At 39.7% G+C, this 17376-nt stretch overlaps 1 protein-coding gene and 1 long non-coding RNA gene across 4 annotated transcripts in view; one reads left to right on the forward strand and one right to left on the reverse strand.

Annotated features, from left to right (window-relative positions):
• The window catches only part of Osbpl8 (oxysterol binding protein-like 8), a 152893-nt gene that overhangs the window by 77023 nt on the left and 58494 nt on the right, over window positions 1-17376 (forward strand). The window contains exon 1 of one of the 3 annotated variants that reach the window (XM_017594846.3): window positions 4128-15289. The exons of the other annotated variants lie outside the window; for them this stretch is intronic. Within the exon in view, the coding sequence (XP_017450335.1) occupies window positions 15145-15289 (145 nt within the window). The 5' untranslated portion in view covers window positions 4128-15144. Of the gene's footprint in view, window positions 1-4127; window positions 15290-17376 lie in introns of those variants that run through there. 3 annotated transcript variants of the gene reach the window in all.
• LOC120093586 (uncharacterized) lies at window positions 1242-4128 on the reverse strand. The gene is made up of 2 exons (XR_010053296.1): window positions 3643-4128; window positions 1242-1648 (listed from the first exon to the last, which is right to left on the reverse strand). It is a non-coding gene; the product is annotated as an uncharacterized LOC120093586 (long non-coding RNA).

Below are 17376 nucleotides of genomic sequence, written 5' to 3' on the forward strand. Positions count from 1 at the left end.
ACCTGGACACACAAAAACCACACATACTAAGTCACGCATTCTGTGTAGTCAAACCAAACTTGACGGATAATACTCTTAAACATTGACTGCAAAATGCAATTGGAAAATCCATTTGTGTACTTTCTGCTTTAAAACTCACTGGTCTTGAATTTTGTATTAAAATTGTACTACACAGTAGTGTTTTTATACATTTCTCATTTCATTGCACAGAATACTTAAATCTGTGTATAAAGGTTCGAAATTAAGTTTCTTTCACTACCTCTTTGATGGCGTTTTTAAGTGAAACAGTGTTTCCCACAAGGACACAGCAGCAGAGAGTCTGGGGACCAATACTGTAGTGTTATGAAACTGGCTGTGGCCTCTCAGACCCCACCAAAGGGTGTTAGAGGCTCCACAAGCCTGCGGATTGCACTTTCTGATGTATGGAACATTCTGGTACTCAGCTAGCGTTTTACTGCACGTTCTCAGTTCCCCAGCCGCACTCCATGGCTGCAGTGAGAGGCTTTTGCTTTTAAGATTTAAAAACTTGAATTTGTTGTTTTTATTTTGGGTGATTTTAGTTATTCTTCTAAACGATGGTTTGAGATTGTTAAATGGAAACTTCCTGAAAGGAGCAACTCCTGAGTATTGTGATGAAATCCTGTCATGATCCTGCTTTGTCCTTCGAGGAATGAGAATCATCCTTTGTTGAGGGTATTCTGCTGGATGTGGTATGGAGGGGATCCCCGCCGTAAGTTATATTACAGTACACTGTTGTATTGTTGTTTTAGTTATCGTTACTCTTGTATGGTACCCACTAGTGAACTAAACATTGTATAGTATAGTCTGCATAAGGCTTAGCCCCCTTAGTGGTTGTAGGAATCCACTGAGGTCTTGGAATGTAATGCCCATGGGTAAGGGAAACAGAACTGTTAGTTATCTTGTACTTTAAAAAGTTACAGTTAGACCTCTAACTCTCTTAGCTATGCTGGCTGTGTCAGGCTTTAGTGTTTTCACTTCATGACTTAGCTTTGTAGATGAGGCTGGTTCAGCCCCTCTTCTCCCCAGCCTTGTGTTGGAGGCACCATCCCATATAATGCAAGCTGCCTTTAAACTATGCAATTGGGAATGGTGACCTTGAACTCATGACCCTTCTGCTTTTACCCCATGAGTGCTAGGATGGCATGTGGGTGAAAGATCCCACGCAGAGAGACCCTTACTCAAGTCTTGGGAAATCACGGACCCCAGACACAGAGAGACCATTTTGGATGTAATAAGCAAAGGCGAGGTTTATTACGGAGACCTATTACAGAGATCTCCGGGCCGACACATATCCCACGCAGGAGACAGAGGTGTCGACCCCGAGAGGCTGGGAAAAAGAGTATTTAAAGGCAGAGGCTGTGAGCACCAGGGGATGGGGGATGTCAAAGGGGAATGTACCACAAGTTACAAGATTGTTTTATGGCTCCAGGAGATAAGGGGACGCCAGAAGGTTTTATGGCCCCCTGGTTCCTGGAACAGAGCTACTAAATCAGGAGAAGGGTAGGGTCTTCAGGTCCTCATTATTTTTAAACGTTTGTCAAAACTGATGGAGCATTTGTATTTGAAACACCTCTGGTTAGGCTTGGGCTGTCCGGTTTCTTGGAGTGCTCTCTGCAGGACACAATGGCTGAAAAGCACAAGTAGGGGCTTATCAGGGTCTGGAGGACATCTGGTTAAAGTATGACTCTGAGTAAGCTGGGGGGACGTCTTTGGATGGTTTATGGGTCAGTCCTCGATAGCCTGAGCTGGATCCTGCATTCCTTTTCTTTATCTTTATGGCCTGCTATTCCTGGCGGCAGGGCTTAGCCCTGAGTTTGTGGCTTTTGGGGCTAACTCTTTTAATTTTATATTTCTAAACCTAGAATTTGTATAATTTTCTTTTCATGGGTACCACCAGGCCCAGTGTATGTGGTATTGGGGGTTAAACCCAGAACCTTCAGCGTGCTGGGAAGACCATTACCACCAGGCTACATCCCAGCCCTAAGTCTTTATTTAGTAGGATTGTTGAAATTAAAACAAATTCATTGTTAGGCTATTATGTCATCAATCCTGAAGAGTCCCTTGTTTTAGTTGAACGTGTCTTTGACTTTTCAGTAAACTGGCCTAGTGTCCTAAATAATGTTGGCACTTCGATTCCTGCAACTATCATTTGTTTCTTTACCTTCTGTATTTCCTATAAATGGAAGAACATCAAGATTTGATTATATTAGTTTTGATCATTTTTGAACAATAGTTTTTTATAGGGGATGTGTTTTCCAATATGTTTCAACACATGTGAGGATTCATTTAATTTCTGGTTGTCCTACAAGTGGGGGCATGTGGATGAGTGGTAGATTCAAGTTGCACTACTCTGATCTTCTTTATTGAAAGTTGCAGCTTTTCTCCTTTAATTAAGTAAAAAGGAAATGCTGCAAACACCAGTCTCCATCAGCCTTTTACCTAGTGAGATCTACAAACTTCTTTTAAAAATTATTTATTTATTTATTTATTTATTTATTTATATGTTTAGTTTACATTTTTTCTATTTTTTATTTACATTTCAAATGTTATTCCCTTTCCCAGTTTCTCGGACATAAGCCCCCTATCCCATTCCCCTCCCCTTCTTCTATGAGGGTGTTCCCCTCCCCATCCACCCCTCCCATTCCCCTACACTGGGGGTCCAACTTTGGCAGAACCAAGAGCTTCTCAATTTTTTAATGAATGATCTTATTTATTTGTGCGTGTGGCTGTATGTGCATGTGAGTGTGGGTACCTGCAAAAGCCAGAAGTGGGTGTCTGGATCCTCTGGAGTGGGAGCTATAGGCAATTATGAGCTGCCTGATATGGGTGCTGGTGACTAAACTCAGGTCCTGTGAAGTTGTGCAAGTGCTTTTAACCACTGAGCCATTTCTCCAGCCCCCTTGTAAGTCTTTTTTGCCCAAAGATGGTTTTCTTAGGGTTATTATTGCTGAGATGTAAAACACCCTGACAAAAAGCAGACCGGGGAGGAAGAGTCTATCTCAGTCACAGTTCCGTGTAACAGTTAATCATCAAAAGCAGCGAGAGTAAGAATTCAGGCAGGGCAGAGACCTGGAGCTGGAGCTGATACATAGACCAGTGGAGTGGTGCTGCTTGCTGGCTTGCTCCCTGTGGTGTGCTCAGCCTGTTCTCTAGTAGAGCCCAGCAGTGATACACCACCCACAATGGACTGGCCCTCTCCCGCTGACCACTAATTAAGAAGATGCCTTATAGCTGGATCTCATGGAAGCATTTTTTCAACAGAGACTCCTTCCTCCTTGATGATTCTAGCTGATATGAAATTGACATAAAACTAGTCAGTACAACTGACCCATTGTCAACTTGACAAACACATCACTTTTCAATTAGAACCTTTCCTTTTTCATTTATCCCCATGGTGGGGCCGGTTAACAGTGATATCACAATATATGAAATAAGTAATTCAGTTTAGCCCCTTTAAAAATCCAGTGTCTTTTACAATCCAGAATATCTTTAAAAAGATCAAAGTCTTTCAACTGTGGGTTCCAGTATAAATCAAAATTACATAAGGTATTTTCTTCAAGAGCATAATCACAATGTGAACAGAGCAAACTCAAACTCAATACTCTGAGTATAAATACTCACTGTCCAGTTGTCTGGGACTCACTCAGTTTTCTGTGTTCCTCCGTGGTGCTTGGGTCACTTCTCCAGCTCTGCCCTCCACTGCAGCACACACAGTCTGTCTTCTAGTTGTGACTGGCTCTGCTCGACTGCTGCTGCTCTCCTCTGTGGTCTTCCTGTAGTGCTGGCATCTCCAAAACTGCTGAGGTTCCTCGCTGCAACTGGCTGCACTTTGACCAGTAGCTTTTTCTGGGCCCTCTTCGGGGACTCCAGCCCTGCCACACACTGCCAAGCCTCAGCTGCTCCCCATGACCCCTTCACAACTTCAAAACCAGCACCTTCTGGGTGACTCTTACAACTGCCAAGTTCAGCTGCCAGCACAAGGTACAACTTTGGCCATGTCTGGAACACAGTTTCTGTGTGCTGACTCTCAGGAAATGCTTTCCAGAAGATTTCTCCTCATGATGCTGGTCTCTTGTTAAGCATCACTAATTTCTCAGCTTCTACTAACTAGCATTGAGTATCCTAGTGAAGCAAAGGTTTCACTTTAGTGGTTCTGCTCTTGTTAATCACAGCTGATTCTTCTGCTCCAGCTGACCAGAACCACAGATTTGTCATGCAGATGGCCTAGTAGAAATTTTGCTTCCCTGTAAAACTTTACAAGCCAGGCTTCCTTTATCTGCACAGCTCTCAACCTTCTTACCTTCCAGGTCCCTACAGAAAAGCTCACTGAACTGTCAATACTGATGGCTTTTCTAGCCCCAAATTCCAAAGTCTGTCCACAATCCTCCAATACAAGGTGCTTAGGTCTGTCACAGCAATGCCCCAGTCCTGCTACCAACTTGTCTTAGGTAGGGTTACTATTGCAGTGATGACCAAAGCAACTTGGTTGGTTTTATTTTGGAGGAAAGGGCTTATTTTGCTCATAGTTCCTAATGGTAGTTCATCATCAAAAGCAAAGAGGGCAAGAACTCTGGTAGGGCAGGAACCTGGAGGCAGAGGCCATGGAGGAGTGGCTGCTCTTCATGGCTTGCTCAAACTGTTTTCTTATAGAACCTAGGACTACTACCCCAGAGGTCTTGTCACCCACAGTGGGCTAGGCCCTTCTGAATTGTTCACTAAATAAGAAAATGCCTTACAGGCAGATCATAAGGAGGCAGGTTCCTAACCTCGGCCCCTCCTCTTTGATGACTCCTGCTTGTAGTAAAGTGGCATAAAGCTGAGCCAGCTGAACAATGTCGCCTTCCACTTTTGATATTGTTTTAACATTTAGCAATGATTTTTTTTTTAAAGAAGAGATCTTCTTTATCTTTTTTGGCTGTTTTCAATGTAAAATTTTTGATATGAATAAATTAGGTGTTCTTAGGCATTCATTAAAATTGAGATAATAGAGACTTGAAAGATGGCTTTGGTTAGGAGTGGGGTTGGCTCTTATGTAGGATCTGAGTTCAAATCTTAGCTCTCATATCCAGCTGTCTTCTGGCTTACCTTGGGTACTGCACCCATGCACATATATCCCTTTCCACACAAAAATTATAGCACATCATATTTTTTTGAGTTTTAAAATCATCATATTCATAAAAACTTACAGCAGAATGTGGTAGATATAACTCCTCATAGTTGATATGATTATTACACTAACAGTTGTCATAACTATTTTGACAAAAATGATCACTTGGGTTGAAGGTAATAGGCTCATTTAGAATTTCTTTTAGGATAAGGCTGTCTGGCCCAGTGCCTCAGTGGGTAATGTACTTGCTGAGCAAATTTGGCAGCCTTACTTTGAGCCTCAAGATTCATAAAATGGTAGAAGAGAACTGGTTCCATCAATTTATCCTCTTCTCTGCATGCATTCCCTCCCCCCAGTACATCATGCACATACAGAATAATAATGAGCAAATAAAGAATTTCTTTTTGTGTGGATAAGCCCACACCTAATACTAATTATTTTAAAACTTAACTAGATTACACCATGATGGTACATGCCTATAACCCTAGCACTTGGAAGCTAGAGGGAGGATGAGGAGGTCTGGGGCTGTGTGAGACCCTGTCTGAAATAAACACAACATAAAATAAACAGCCCCCCTCATTACAAAAAAGAAATAAGATCTGTTAAGTCTGTGATGAGATGGTCTGTTATGATAGCTGATAATCACATCTAGAAAACCTTGAGAGTCCACAGTATGTCAAATACTCAAGACCAGCATTTCAGCCTCTGAGTGAGAAGAGTTAGTTATAAAAGTATGGTGACTAATGCTTAAGTCAATGTCTTCTAGTGCTTTTACATGTGTTAGCTCACAGAATTCCTATAGGAGCATATATAATGTATAAGTCATTTCCCCCATTTACAAATGAACTCAAGTAGTTGTGAAGAGTGATTTTTCCTGACTAACATTGCACAGTATGCAAAGCAACTCTAATCTGGAAAAGAATTTTCATCTAGATTTTAGATTTTAATAATCCTTTTACATGCATACAATGATTTATAGAGGATAGTTGTTAATCTCTTTTGCAGGATAATGATATGCAGTCTACTTACAGTGGTGATAATCTGGTTTAGATTTTAAGCTATTTTTTGATTATTATAATGGAGAAATTAAACACTATTATATATCCATGTTTGAATAGTTAAAACAAAAATATAGTTCTTAATCGCTCACATTTTTATAAGGTCTAATACTGCCACACTTGTTTTCAAGGCAGTGAGAAGGTTGGGAGCAGGGTCCCCCGCCCCCATGTAGTCCATAGTCTAGAGACTGAGCTTCTGCTTGCTGAGAGCTGGGCTATAGCTGCACACTGTCCTGAGGTAGGTCCGCACCTCTGCTTTCTGCTGGCAGCCTGTGAGCCGAACTGTCACTCTGTGGGCTTCGGCCTTCTCATTTTGGTTATTCTACTGGTCCTCTGTGATCATACTCTGGGGGTTCATTTGTTTGTTCGGCTTTGTATTTCCTACTGACTCATGTTGAACATTCTTATGCCTCCCGTGTAGCTTTTAGGAATACCAATTCTTATTTGGTCCATGTACAAATTTGGCTTTTCATGCTGGGCAGTGATGGTGCAAGCCTTTAATCCCAGCACTTGGGAGGCAGAGGCAGGTGGGTCTCAGATTTCAAGGCCAGCCTAGTCTATAAAGTGTGTTCTAGAGTAGCTAAGGCTATACAGAGAAACCCTGTCTAGAAAAACAAAACAAAACAAAAAATATCATTTTCATTAGTATTGAGTTTTAACAGTTATTAAATATATTTGTGCCATTTTTTAATGGCTTCGTATTTTATTTTCTTACAGTTTTGGCATGCCATATAAGTGTCTTAATGTTCTTGACAGAACAGATGTTTTTAACTTTAATGTAGATAGCTTTGTAATTTCCCCCAAGCTTTTCTCATTAAAAATTTGTTTCTTCACTTTACTTCCTGATGGTAGCCTCCCTTTCTCTTCACACCCCCATACTCCCTCCCCTTCGTTGAAGAGGAGGAGAGAGGCACTTCCCTTTCTCTGCCACCAACCCACCCTGGCATATCAAGTCACAGCAGAACTAGACACTTCCTCTCTCACTAAGGCCAAACAAGTCAACCCAGCTAAGGGGAAGGTATCCAGAGACAGCCACCACTCCAATTGTTGGGCCACCCATGTGGAGACCACGCTGCACATCTGCTACACATGTGTATGGGGCCTAGATCCAGTCCACACATGCTCTTTTGTTGGTGGTTCAGTCTCTGTGAGCTTGTATGGGCCCAGGTTAGTTGACTCTAGGGTCTTAGGGTGTCTTTGACCCCTCTGGTGCCAGCAATTCTTCCCCAATTCTTCCACATGACTCCCTGAGCTCTGCCTGATGTTTGACTGTGGGTGACTGTATCTGCCATCAGCTGTCGTATAAAGCCTCTCAAATTCAGTTATGTTAGGCTCCTGTCTGCAAGCATAGCAGAGTATCATTAGTCAGGAGTTGACTTTCTCCCATGGGTGTGCCTTAAGTTGGACTAGTCATTGGTCGGTCATTCTCTCAATCTCTACTCCATCTTTATCCCTACACATCTTGTAGGCAAGGCAAATTTGGGCTGGAGGTATTGCGGGTGGGTTGGTGTCTCCTTTCCTCCACTGGAAGCCCTGGCTGGCTACAGGAAGTGTCCACTTCTAGCTCCATATCCCCAGCTGCTAGGAGTCTCAGCTAGGGTCACCCCTATAGACTCCCAGGAGCTTCTCCTGTTCCAGGTGCTCTGACTTGTCCTAGAAATGCCAGCTCAACAATTTCCCCTCCCCCCCTCATTCTCCTCCCTTCCCTGTGCTCTCCCCATGCCTCATCCCCCTCCTTCTTCCCCTTCCCACTTACTCACTCACTCTCCCACTTCTGATGTCTATTTTATTTCCCCTTCTGAGTGAGATTCAAGCATCCTCCCCTGAGCCCTCCCTGTTACTTAGTTCTGTGGATTATAGCATGGCTATTGTGTACTTTATGGCTAATACCTACTTATAAGTGAGTACATGCTATGCATGTCTCTGACAACCTTTATAGTGTCAGGACATTGCTCTCCTGCTCTTGCTCCCCCCCCCCCGCCGTGTGTGTGTGTGTGTGTGTGTGTGTGTGTGTGTGTGTGTGTGTGTGTGTGTTTCAAATCTCAGGACAGAACACATACAGACAACATGGTTCCACATGGAGAGGTTTAATGAAAGAAAAAGGATAGAGCAGAGGAAAGGCCGGCCAGGGAAGGAGAAAGGAGAAAGGAGAAAGGAGAAAGAGAGAGAGAGAGAGAGAGAGAGAGAGAGAGAGAGAGAGAGAGAGAGAGAACACAAAGAGCAAGAGAGGGTAAGAAGGGAGTAAGAGGAGGGGTCAAGCAGTCCCTTATATAGTCAGGCACAGCTGGCTGTTGCTAGGCGACTGTAGGGCGGAGCATACCTGGCTGCTGCCAGGGAGCTGTGGGGGCTGGAGCTTAGACAGAATACCAAACACTCTAGATCTTCTCTCTCCCCTCCCTAAGCAAGATCTGAACTCCTTCCTACCTAGGAACCTCCCAAGTGCTGAAATTACTGATGTGCACTTCCCTTCCTGACCTAAAAGTGCAGCTTAAATATTACTCCTTTATAGGACCTTATTAAATGATATTGCTGTTGTTACTTTCAAAATACCATATCAGTACTTTTGAGATTTTATAATTTGCTCCTTTATATGGTTATTAGAGTAGGATTTAGATTCAAACTCAACATGCAGGTTTGTAAAGGGAGTTAAATACTTTAAGTTATAAGCTTAATAAGACATTATTTACTATTTGATAAATTCATTGTTTCAGTGTTTTGTGTCTTTTTCATGTAAATTGGTTCATCAACTTAAGAGAGAACATAATTACTTAAAAACGATTGATTTTTTGAAATAGAATTTCTTCCCATTTTCTAGAGATTTTCCTGCTTTTTGTTGGAATATCTGCAGAGACAGGCTTACTCAACCCACATCTGTCAGGATAATCTTTAGTTCTTACACATTCCATTAGAGCAATGACTCGGTTTCTTCCAAAAACTGTACATTTTCCACATTTTTTTCTCATCAGCTTATCTTACCATTAAAATTTTTGTAAAATTTATGTGGGTGCATTTTTCCTGCATGTGCTTCTGTGCACCATGTTCATGGCTGGTGCTGTAGAGGCCAGAGGCAAACATCGACCCCCTGGAACTGGAAGTATAGACAGCAGAGAGCCACCAGATAGATGGTAGGGACCAAACTTGAAGAGTAGTCAGTGCTTCTTTAAAAATGAGCTTACCTCCTAGTAGTTTAAGTTAAGTATTATTATAGTCTCAGAAAGGGTAAGATGGGTTTCACTCTTACTGTTTGGGCTTAGTGTATCTTTCAGTTGTTGTTCAGGAAAGGCAGACATGTTGACTAATTAAGCCTGTTTTCTCCATTTCTCTGACTGTTTTTAAAGAACAAGAGAGCCGAAGGAACATGGGACTAAATCATAGCTCATCTCAAGAGATGCTCATTCCCTCAGGACTCATGGTCAGGCTTCATGGTGTGCTGTGATTGGTAGCTAACCTTCTTTGTTGTAAAAAGCTATTTTCTACATTTTTATTTTTAAGCTAGTTTGTAAATACTTTGCTTTTTGAGAGAACAGCCCATGTTCCTTGCTGAAACTTCAGCCCATTTCATACTTTTGTTTTGTTTGTTTGTTTGTTCGTTTGACATACAGGTTCCCTTTACATCTCAGTCTGGCTTGAATTTATAATTCTCCTGCCTTGCCTTCCTGAGTGCTGGGATTACAGGCATGTATGGCTCAAACTAATTCTTAAATGTTACAGTTTTGAATGATATAACAAAAGCCTTTGTGTAATTAGGGTTTTACCCAAGTTAACGTAAACCAGTGCATTTCTGTTATCCCCTAGTAAATACTCTGAAACCTAAAGGCAACTCCCTCTTTGTTCTGGCAGAATTAAAAATAAGAGTCTCTATCTAGAGCTAAGAGAAAACATGAGCGTAAAGGAGAGAGGTTCAGTGCAGCAGCTTTCTACTGAGCTTTCTACCTTAGCGGGTTGGATCATATTCCCCAGGTGGCTATGGTAGGTGCTGCTGGTATACTCTCAGATGACAGACACAAGAGAACCTTTAGGAAAGGGGTTCACAGGTACAAAGACACCTAGAAGTCACTCTCTTCCATGAACCGAAGCAATTCTTCCTTCCTCGGTAAGACGTTTGAACCTTTATTGGCCATAAACACACAGATGTGTTTGTTCTTGAATGTGTATGTATTATATCTCATGAGAACTGTATGTCGAAAGAGGACTTTGATTTTCCCTTTCCCTCATCTTTAACTCCACCCTCTGAGTTCTGGTGCTGGCTTCCAACTATTTGTTAGAAATAGTCTAAATTACAGACTGTGGCACCTTCTGAGGTTTGGAGGCCTTAATGCCTTGGATTCTGAAGTTACCAATACTTCTTTAGATGTTATTTTCTGGTTTGAAATTCCTTGTGTTTAGGAAGCTGCTTCATAACATAATGAAAGTCAACATCATACTTTTTGAAATTAAGAAAGAGTAGGATATTTTTAAATTCCTCTTATCAAATGTTATAATATCTGTGTTTAACACTGTGTCTACAAAGGAAACTAAAATAACTCGAAAGCATTTATTGAAAATTGGGAATGACTTTGTCTTGAGCATCTTGGCAGAGATTTGGGAGGTCTGGTCTAGCCTTGCTAGGCCTTTTAAGTTGCTTTTTTTTTTTTTAAATCAAAGTAGAAAGAGGAATATAAGAGTAACAAGGACCATTTCTTTCCTTGAAAAACTGTTTAAGTGTATTTCTAAGTTAAGATACTTTAAGGGTAATCAGATATTACCTCTACTAGTTAGTTCTTGCTGTTGGGATTTAATGCCCTTTGTTTGGAAAATCTGGGTGAGTATGCTCTCCTCTTTACAAAGTGACAACAGGGCTTCCGTTCAGTCGGATGCTGTCACTTTCCCTTCTCTGAGGAATATAGAGCCATAGTCTCAGTGTATATTTAATAAATGTAGAGCAGAACTATTGCTGTGAACAATATGCCAATGAAATGGCTTAGCAAGTGAAAGTATTTTCAACCAAACCTGACTGAGTTCTGTCTGATCCCTGAGAGCCAAATGGTATGGAAGGAAAGAGTCAGTCTCTGCATGTTGTCCTCTGACCTCTATAAGTGTGCCAGGGGGTGATTGTCACCCCCCCACACTTGCATGCACGCCCACACAAACAAACAAATGAGTATTAAATTATAATTTAAATTCTGTTCAATATATTCTCTTTGTGCTTTCTGTGCAATAGGCAATAATTGAACAACTTTTGTTAAAAGGAAATTAGTATCTGTAAGTACAATAAACTATTCTATGTACATGCACAATGAGAAGGGATCAGTACGAGTGCTCAGAGGTCCCTAGATATGTAGCTCCTAATTGGCTTTTACTGTCACACCTACTGGCCCTGTCACCTACGGCTTTTTCTTGCCTTGTATTTATAGTAATGGTACTATCATGTGTGCATTTATTCAGAAGGACTGAGGAAGTGTTCAATGAAAAACTTTAGATAAATTTAACAGTTTATTTGAACAAGAATAATTCATGTATTGGACAGCATTCTGTACTGGACAGAGGCTCAAAGAATGTAGGACAGTGAATATTGACAGACAGAACTCTAAAGTGGAGTACAAGGTAGCTTTTTGCCTCATTTGAGCATGGCCTGTAATTGGCTCAGTGGTTTTATGATCTTGGCTGACATTTGACTTTCCATTGCAAAATTACACCAGGTTAAATTCACATTCACTTATAAGCAAGTTGTTTTGTAGTTCATTTTGTAGGAACTCAAATTACCGAGACAGCCTCGGTCTAAATGTCTTCTGCCTATTCAACAAATCCTTGTGTAAAAAGAAGGGGCAATAAAAATTCTCTGGGTTGTAGTGTGGCCTTGATTTCTTTGAGAATCTTATGGTTTGGATATAAATGAACTCAAAGGATCATGTGTTTTGGGCTTGTTCCCCTGGTGTTGGGGCTGTTGCAGTAACTGGATCTCAGGGGCTCTAACTTTGTCGGCGGAATAAGCCCTTGATAAAACCTAGTTTCTGAATAGACTAGTAGAAGGTCAGTCAGTCTTGTCCTTAGGTCCTGTTGTCTCCTTGGCTTCCTGGCTACTGTGAAGTGAGGAGGTTTTGTCACATGCTGCTGCCACTGTGGTGTTTTCTGTCTCACTGCACGCCTTAGCAATAGGGCTAGCCAAACCAAACATGAACTAAACCCTACTGAGACCATGGGCCAAAAGCCCTTCTTTTTTTCCTTTTCAATTTTGTATGTCAGTTATTTTGCTGCAGTCATAAAATGCTCAGTGGATTACTAGTCATAATCACTAGTGAGTGCTGGAAAACACAGGGCTCAGCATTGCTTGTAGTTTGGTTCTGGGCTATTGCTGGTAGCAGGAATACAGCAGAAGAATGTTGTACTGTTTAGCTTGCAGTAGCCTATCAAATGAAAAGTAGGACATGTTCTTATACTAGAGATATTGTCAGTTAATTCAAACGTGGGTCTAGGGAAAGAGACAAAATTATAATGTACACGAGGACAAGCTTCAGGTCAGAGAAGAACTTGGGCGGAGGTGACCCAAGCAGCTCCCCTTGTAAAAGATGGTGCCCTGGCAGGGGATATTTTGGTAAAAGTAGTGATTTGACTTGATGATCTTTTATACCCTAAACAGTGCTGATTTACTGTTACTTTTTTTTGGTACAGTATCTATGCTGGTACAGTCTTCTCTACTTGGTAGACTGGACAGAAGTAAGCCCTAGAGGAGATTGTTTACATGGGTATTTTCTCAATTCTACCAGAGAGAGAACAGGGGATGGGTGGGGACAGTCACATGATTTCTGGTTGGAGATGATACAGAGGCTTGGGGGATAGTGAACTCATGAGCTCTGGGTACCTTGTGCATCAAATCTGAGTATTTTAGAACCTGAACTGACAAGAGGTGCACTTGAGGATTCTTTAAAAAATACACAAAAGTAAATAAAAATGAGTGCAAAGTAGGTTTTTGAAAGCTATAATATTTTAAATATTATTACTAAATTCTACTAATGTGCAAAATTGAGAGTTTGGCAGGGTTAGGATTTCTAAATGGGGCACCATTCTCTTTGAGATTCCAGTATTATTAATGGATATTTTAAAATATTAATTTGTCCATTTGACATGTAATCCTGTGTAAGTTGCTGCTGTGAATTGTGTACAGAAGGACGTTTTGATAGAAAGACTGACCTGTGACATGGCTTTTGTGCCTCTTTGAGCCTATATTTGTGCATCTCAGGGTCATTGTGAAATTTGTGTGCAGATGGATTCCTGTTCTTGTTTATGGTCTTCAAAAAAACAAAAACAAGTTCTTTCCTCTGATGTTCCTTGAAATTTAGGAGAGAACACGTTATTCTAATGCTTTTGCCTGGAACCTTTGCAGACTGTATACAATAATCCTACAATACAGATGCTACTCTTGAGTATTTTATAGAGAAGGAAATGGAGACACCATTAAATTTAAACCCTACTTAACTGTAAGGGGTAATGCCTTTTCTTTATTCCTTTAAAGGCAAGCACCAACTATATGAATTAATTATATTTTCTGCTTGCCTACAATTACTAGTAATTTACATCTTATGGTTTGAGGAAGAGTGAAACAAGGCAAAAACAGAGGCCCTCAGACAACACCATAGCTTTGATGAGAGTAACCATAAACTTAATTTTACAATGATTTTGAAATGCATTTGCCCAAGTACAAGGTGGATAACATTATACGGGAAACTTGGTTGTTTTTTAATGTAGCCCTGGCTGGCCTGGAACTCACTATGTAGTCTGCTTGCTCCTGCCCCTTGAGTGTTGGAATTAAAGGCATGTACCACCCTCACTATCAGAAACTGTGTTTTTAATGCTTTTTTTTTCCTTAAGAAGAAATACTCTTAAGGTTATATGGAATGATGCTGTATGTGAACCAAGACTCGGTCGGCTTTAAAATGTGTGCATAGTAAGAAAGAAATTGAATCTCAGGGCAAAATTCTTGGAAGAATAAACCACCAAGTTTAACTTGAATGGAGTTAGGGTAAGGCAAAAGTAATTTAATAAAACGAGAAGAGTTCTTGGGAATTTTAAAAGTTAGGCATAAGGAGATGGTATAGGTTATTACTTTTGAAATAGCAAATTATTTGTTTTTATATGGGCAAAAGTAGTTGGTAGATCATGCATTTTGAATGTTTTAAACACCAGGAAGAGGATCTGTAGCAGCTAATGCTTCAAGGGAGTGTATGCTAGAGTGTGTGGCATCTTTATGGTGTCATTTAATCTTCTGTGTTAATTGGTTCACATTAATGGTGTCTTAATGACTACTGTATTCCTCTTAGAAGTAAAACTTATATGTTAACTCTCTGCTTTAGCAGTTGTGATCCATCAAATTTGTACTTGAAAGAATATCTTTCCTTATGAATTCTTAATCATGGCCAAGACAAGCAGCAGATTAGATATAAATCTAGAAGCTTCAGGAAAGATAAAAAGTATAATGTTGAGATCTATTTTTGAAGTAACCAAAAGCTGAAAAGAAAAGAGTCAGGAGAGGAGGGAGATGTGGCCAGATACACAAAAACATAATAGATGTGGTGAAAGGTTTGTCATCTTGAGAAAAGAAGGGACCCTATTACTTCATTGAGAATGGCTAAGTATTGATCTTGCTTTGTTTTTCTAAAGCAGCGAGCAGTTCAGTGCAGGGAATCGTTCCTTTGATATAAACTCAAAGCGTTAGTGGAATAGCCCTTTAATCAACTCTTTTTCTTTTTCTTTTTTTTTTTTTTTTGAAAAGGAACCAGTTGTCTGGCTCAGTGCCTTTGCCGTCAGTCTCTCTATCTGTTTATTGCTGATTTGACAGTCTCTGGTCCTCCTTTCTGTTAAATGTGTGTGTCCTTTGTTTGTGCTGGTTGGCTACATTTGGATGTGAGAGAAAAGCCTGCTTTTGCCATATTGGGCTAATTAGCCTTCTGGGTGAGCATATATATTAAATAGGCCTTCTAAACCATGAAAGAAGAGAGTTCACAACATCGTAGATTTTCTTCATGTACTGGGGTTTCGTCTGTTTTATTCCCTCCACGTATTGATGGCCGAAAGCTTGTCCGGAATGCTTCATTTGGAGGATACAATGAACTTTCTCCTTCCTTACAAGGTTTGTTTGTTTAATCTTGCATTCTTGTCTTAATTTCTTACATTTTCTTAGTGAAAATAAAACGGGGATTTTAAAATCTTATCGTTATGTTTCATTGAAACCATTCTGTTGCGAGAGCTTAGCTTTCAGTGACTGCCTCTCTATGGCTGGGCTTCCTGTCAGTTTCTCGTAATAGTCTCTTCAGCTAATACTTAAGAGCTAATGAGTCGGGAAAATAGAAATCTTGATTTTCTTTTTACCATGTGCATTTTGATTTAAATATAGAAGTAAATATATGACCCTTGATGACAATTAAAGCATTTCTGAATTCGATTTATACAATACATATATATTCCTGTAAAGAAATGATATTGACAGAGGTTTTAGCAGATGAAACCCAGACATTAAACATGAATAATTAGCCATTTCTGTAAAGTAGTCATTATAATTAATGTTTAACATATGTGTTAATCTTAACAATCTTTTAATTCTTGACTATAGTAAAGTTTTCTTTACTATATATTTTTTGCTAGACTTATTCATGTGGAGTTAATTTTTGCTAAGAAAATTATATGTTATATACAGTGTAATATTTATTAAATGAAATTAGATATTTTAAAGCTATCATTTAGGCATTAAATGATTGGTCAATAAGATGTAGACAACTTGAACTTTTATTTGAAAACAATTTATTGTGACAAAATATTTGGTTATTCATTTTAATATCTACTAATATATATTTTTTTGACATTTACATTTTTTTAATTTGAAGTAGAGTTTCTGTTTTATCTTAACCTTTTTGTGTCTTTGTGAATAACCATGATGACAATAAGCATTGTTTTGAGATACCTAAACATTAAATATATTATTATAAATTCACTAATTTCAGATTCTTTTCTAACAACATTTTAAAAAAAATAAAATAAAACCACGGTTCTAAGCTATACCTAAGTAGCATAAGCTTTGAGTAGTAGTTAATCAGTATTGTCTTCTTAACATAGTGTGCTTACAATCACGCTTTGTTTATGTCCTTAAGCAGTGTAAATTTTAATGTGTCCTTATTCAGAAGTGACTTTAAGGTGCACTATACTGACGCTGTTAAATACTGTCACGTGCAGCCTTTGCTCACCTGAGACTTAGCTCCTGTTCTTGACTGTTTAGCCGTTGCTAGGTGTAATAGCACAGGCCATTGTTGACCTTCACGCCGCAGACCTGCTTCTCATGAAGGAGTAATCAGTGACCTTGGTAAACAGTAGAAAACTTTCCTGTCTGAAAGTATGATATGTACTTACTTAGGAAACCAAAGGCATCATTGTGAGTTTATTTTGTCAAAGGAATAAATGATTTGCTGTGTCTCCCAGTTCTTCTAGTAGAGAAATCCTGTAAGGCTTCATCTGTGTTCTGTGATAAAAGCTCTTCAGAGTATCAGCTTTATCAGCCCAGCAGTAGAATCCAGTATCCCAGAGAATGGGCTTTTTGTTATGTATTTAAATTAAAGGTAAAAAGAAGTAGGCATCTGATGTCTTCTGAGATATTTTATTGTCCTGAAAAATTATCTTAGATGCATTTGCTTTCATCTAGTAACATTAGAGGAGAATTAATTCTTTTTTCTTTTTCTTTTTTTCGGAGCTGGGGACCGAGCCCAGGGCCTTGCGCTTGCTAGGCAAGTGCTCTACCACTGAGCTAAATCCCCAACCCCGAGGAGAATTAATTCTAAGTCAGTGATATTTAATGATAACTTTATCTTACACATCAGTTATTTTTCACTTCTAATTTTTATTGGAAATTTTACCTATTTTATATTTTATAGGAAGTTTTATCTATTTCTGCTTCATCTCTATTTTTCACTCCCACACCCTTCTACCAAGCAGTGCATTGTTTGGCTGATAAAGAGCTGTACCCAGAGCTGTACCCTTGCCTGTGTGCTCATAACATTGGGATGCAGTGTGTTTGGCTTACTTTGGACCTAATTGTATCTTGAAAGCTCAACTCTGATTTACAGCTGTGGCCATTTTACTTGTTTCTAGAATGCTACCTAAGAATTGTGGGAAACCCTTAGCAAAGAAATAGACTATAAGCTTTACTTCAGGCTTTTAAAAGTAATGTTT

This window comes from Rattus norvegicus, chromosome 7, assembly GCF_036323735.1.
Source record: "Rattus norvegicus strain BN/NHsdMcwi chromosome 7, GRCr8, whole genome shotgun sequence".
Taxonomy (NCBI): Eukaryota; Metazoa; Chordata; class Mammalia; order Rodentia; family Muridae; genus Rattus; species Rattus norvegicus.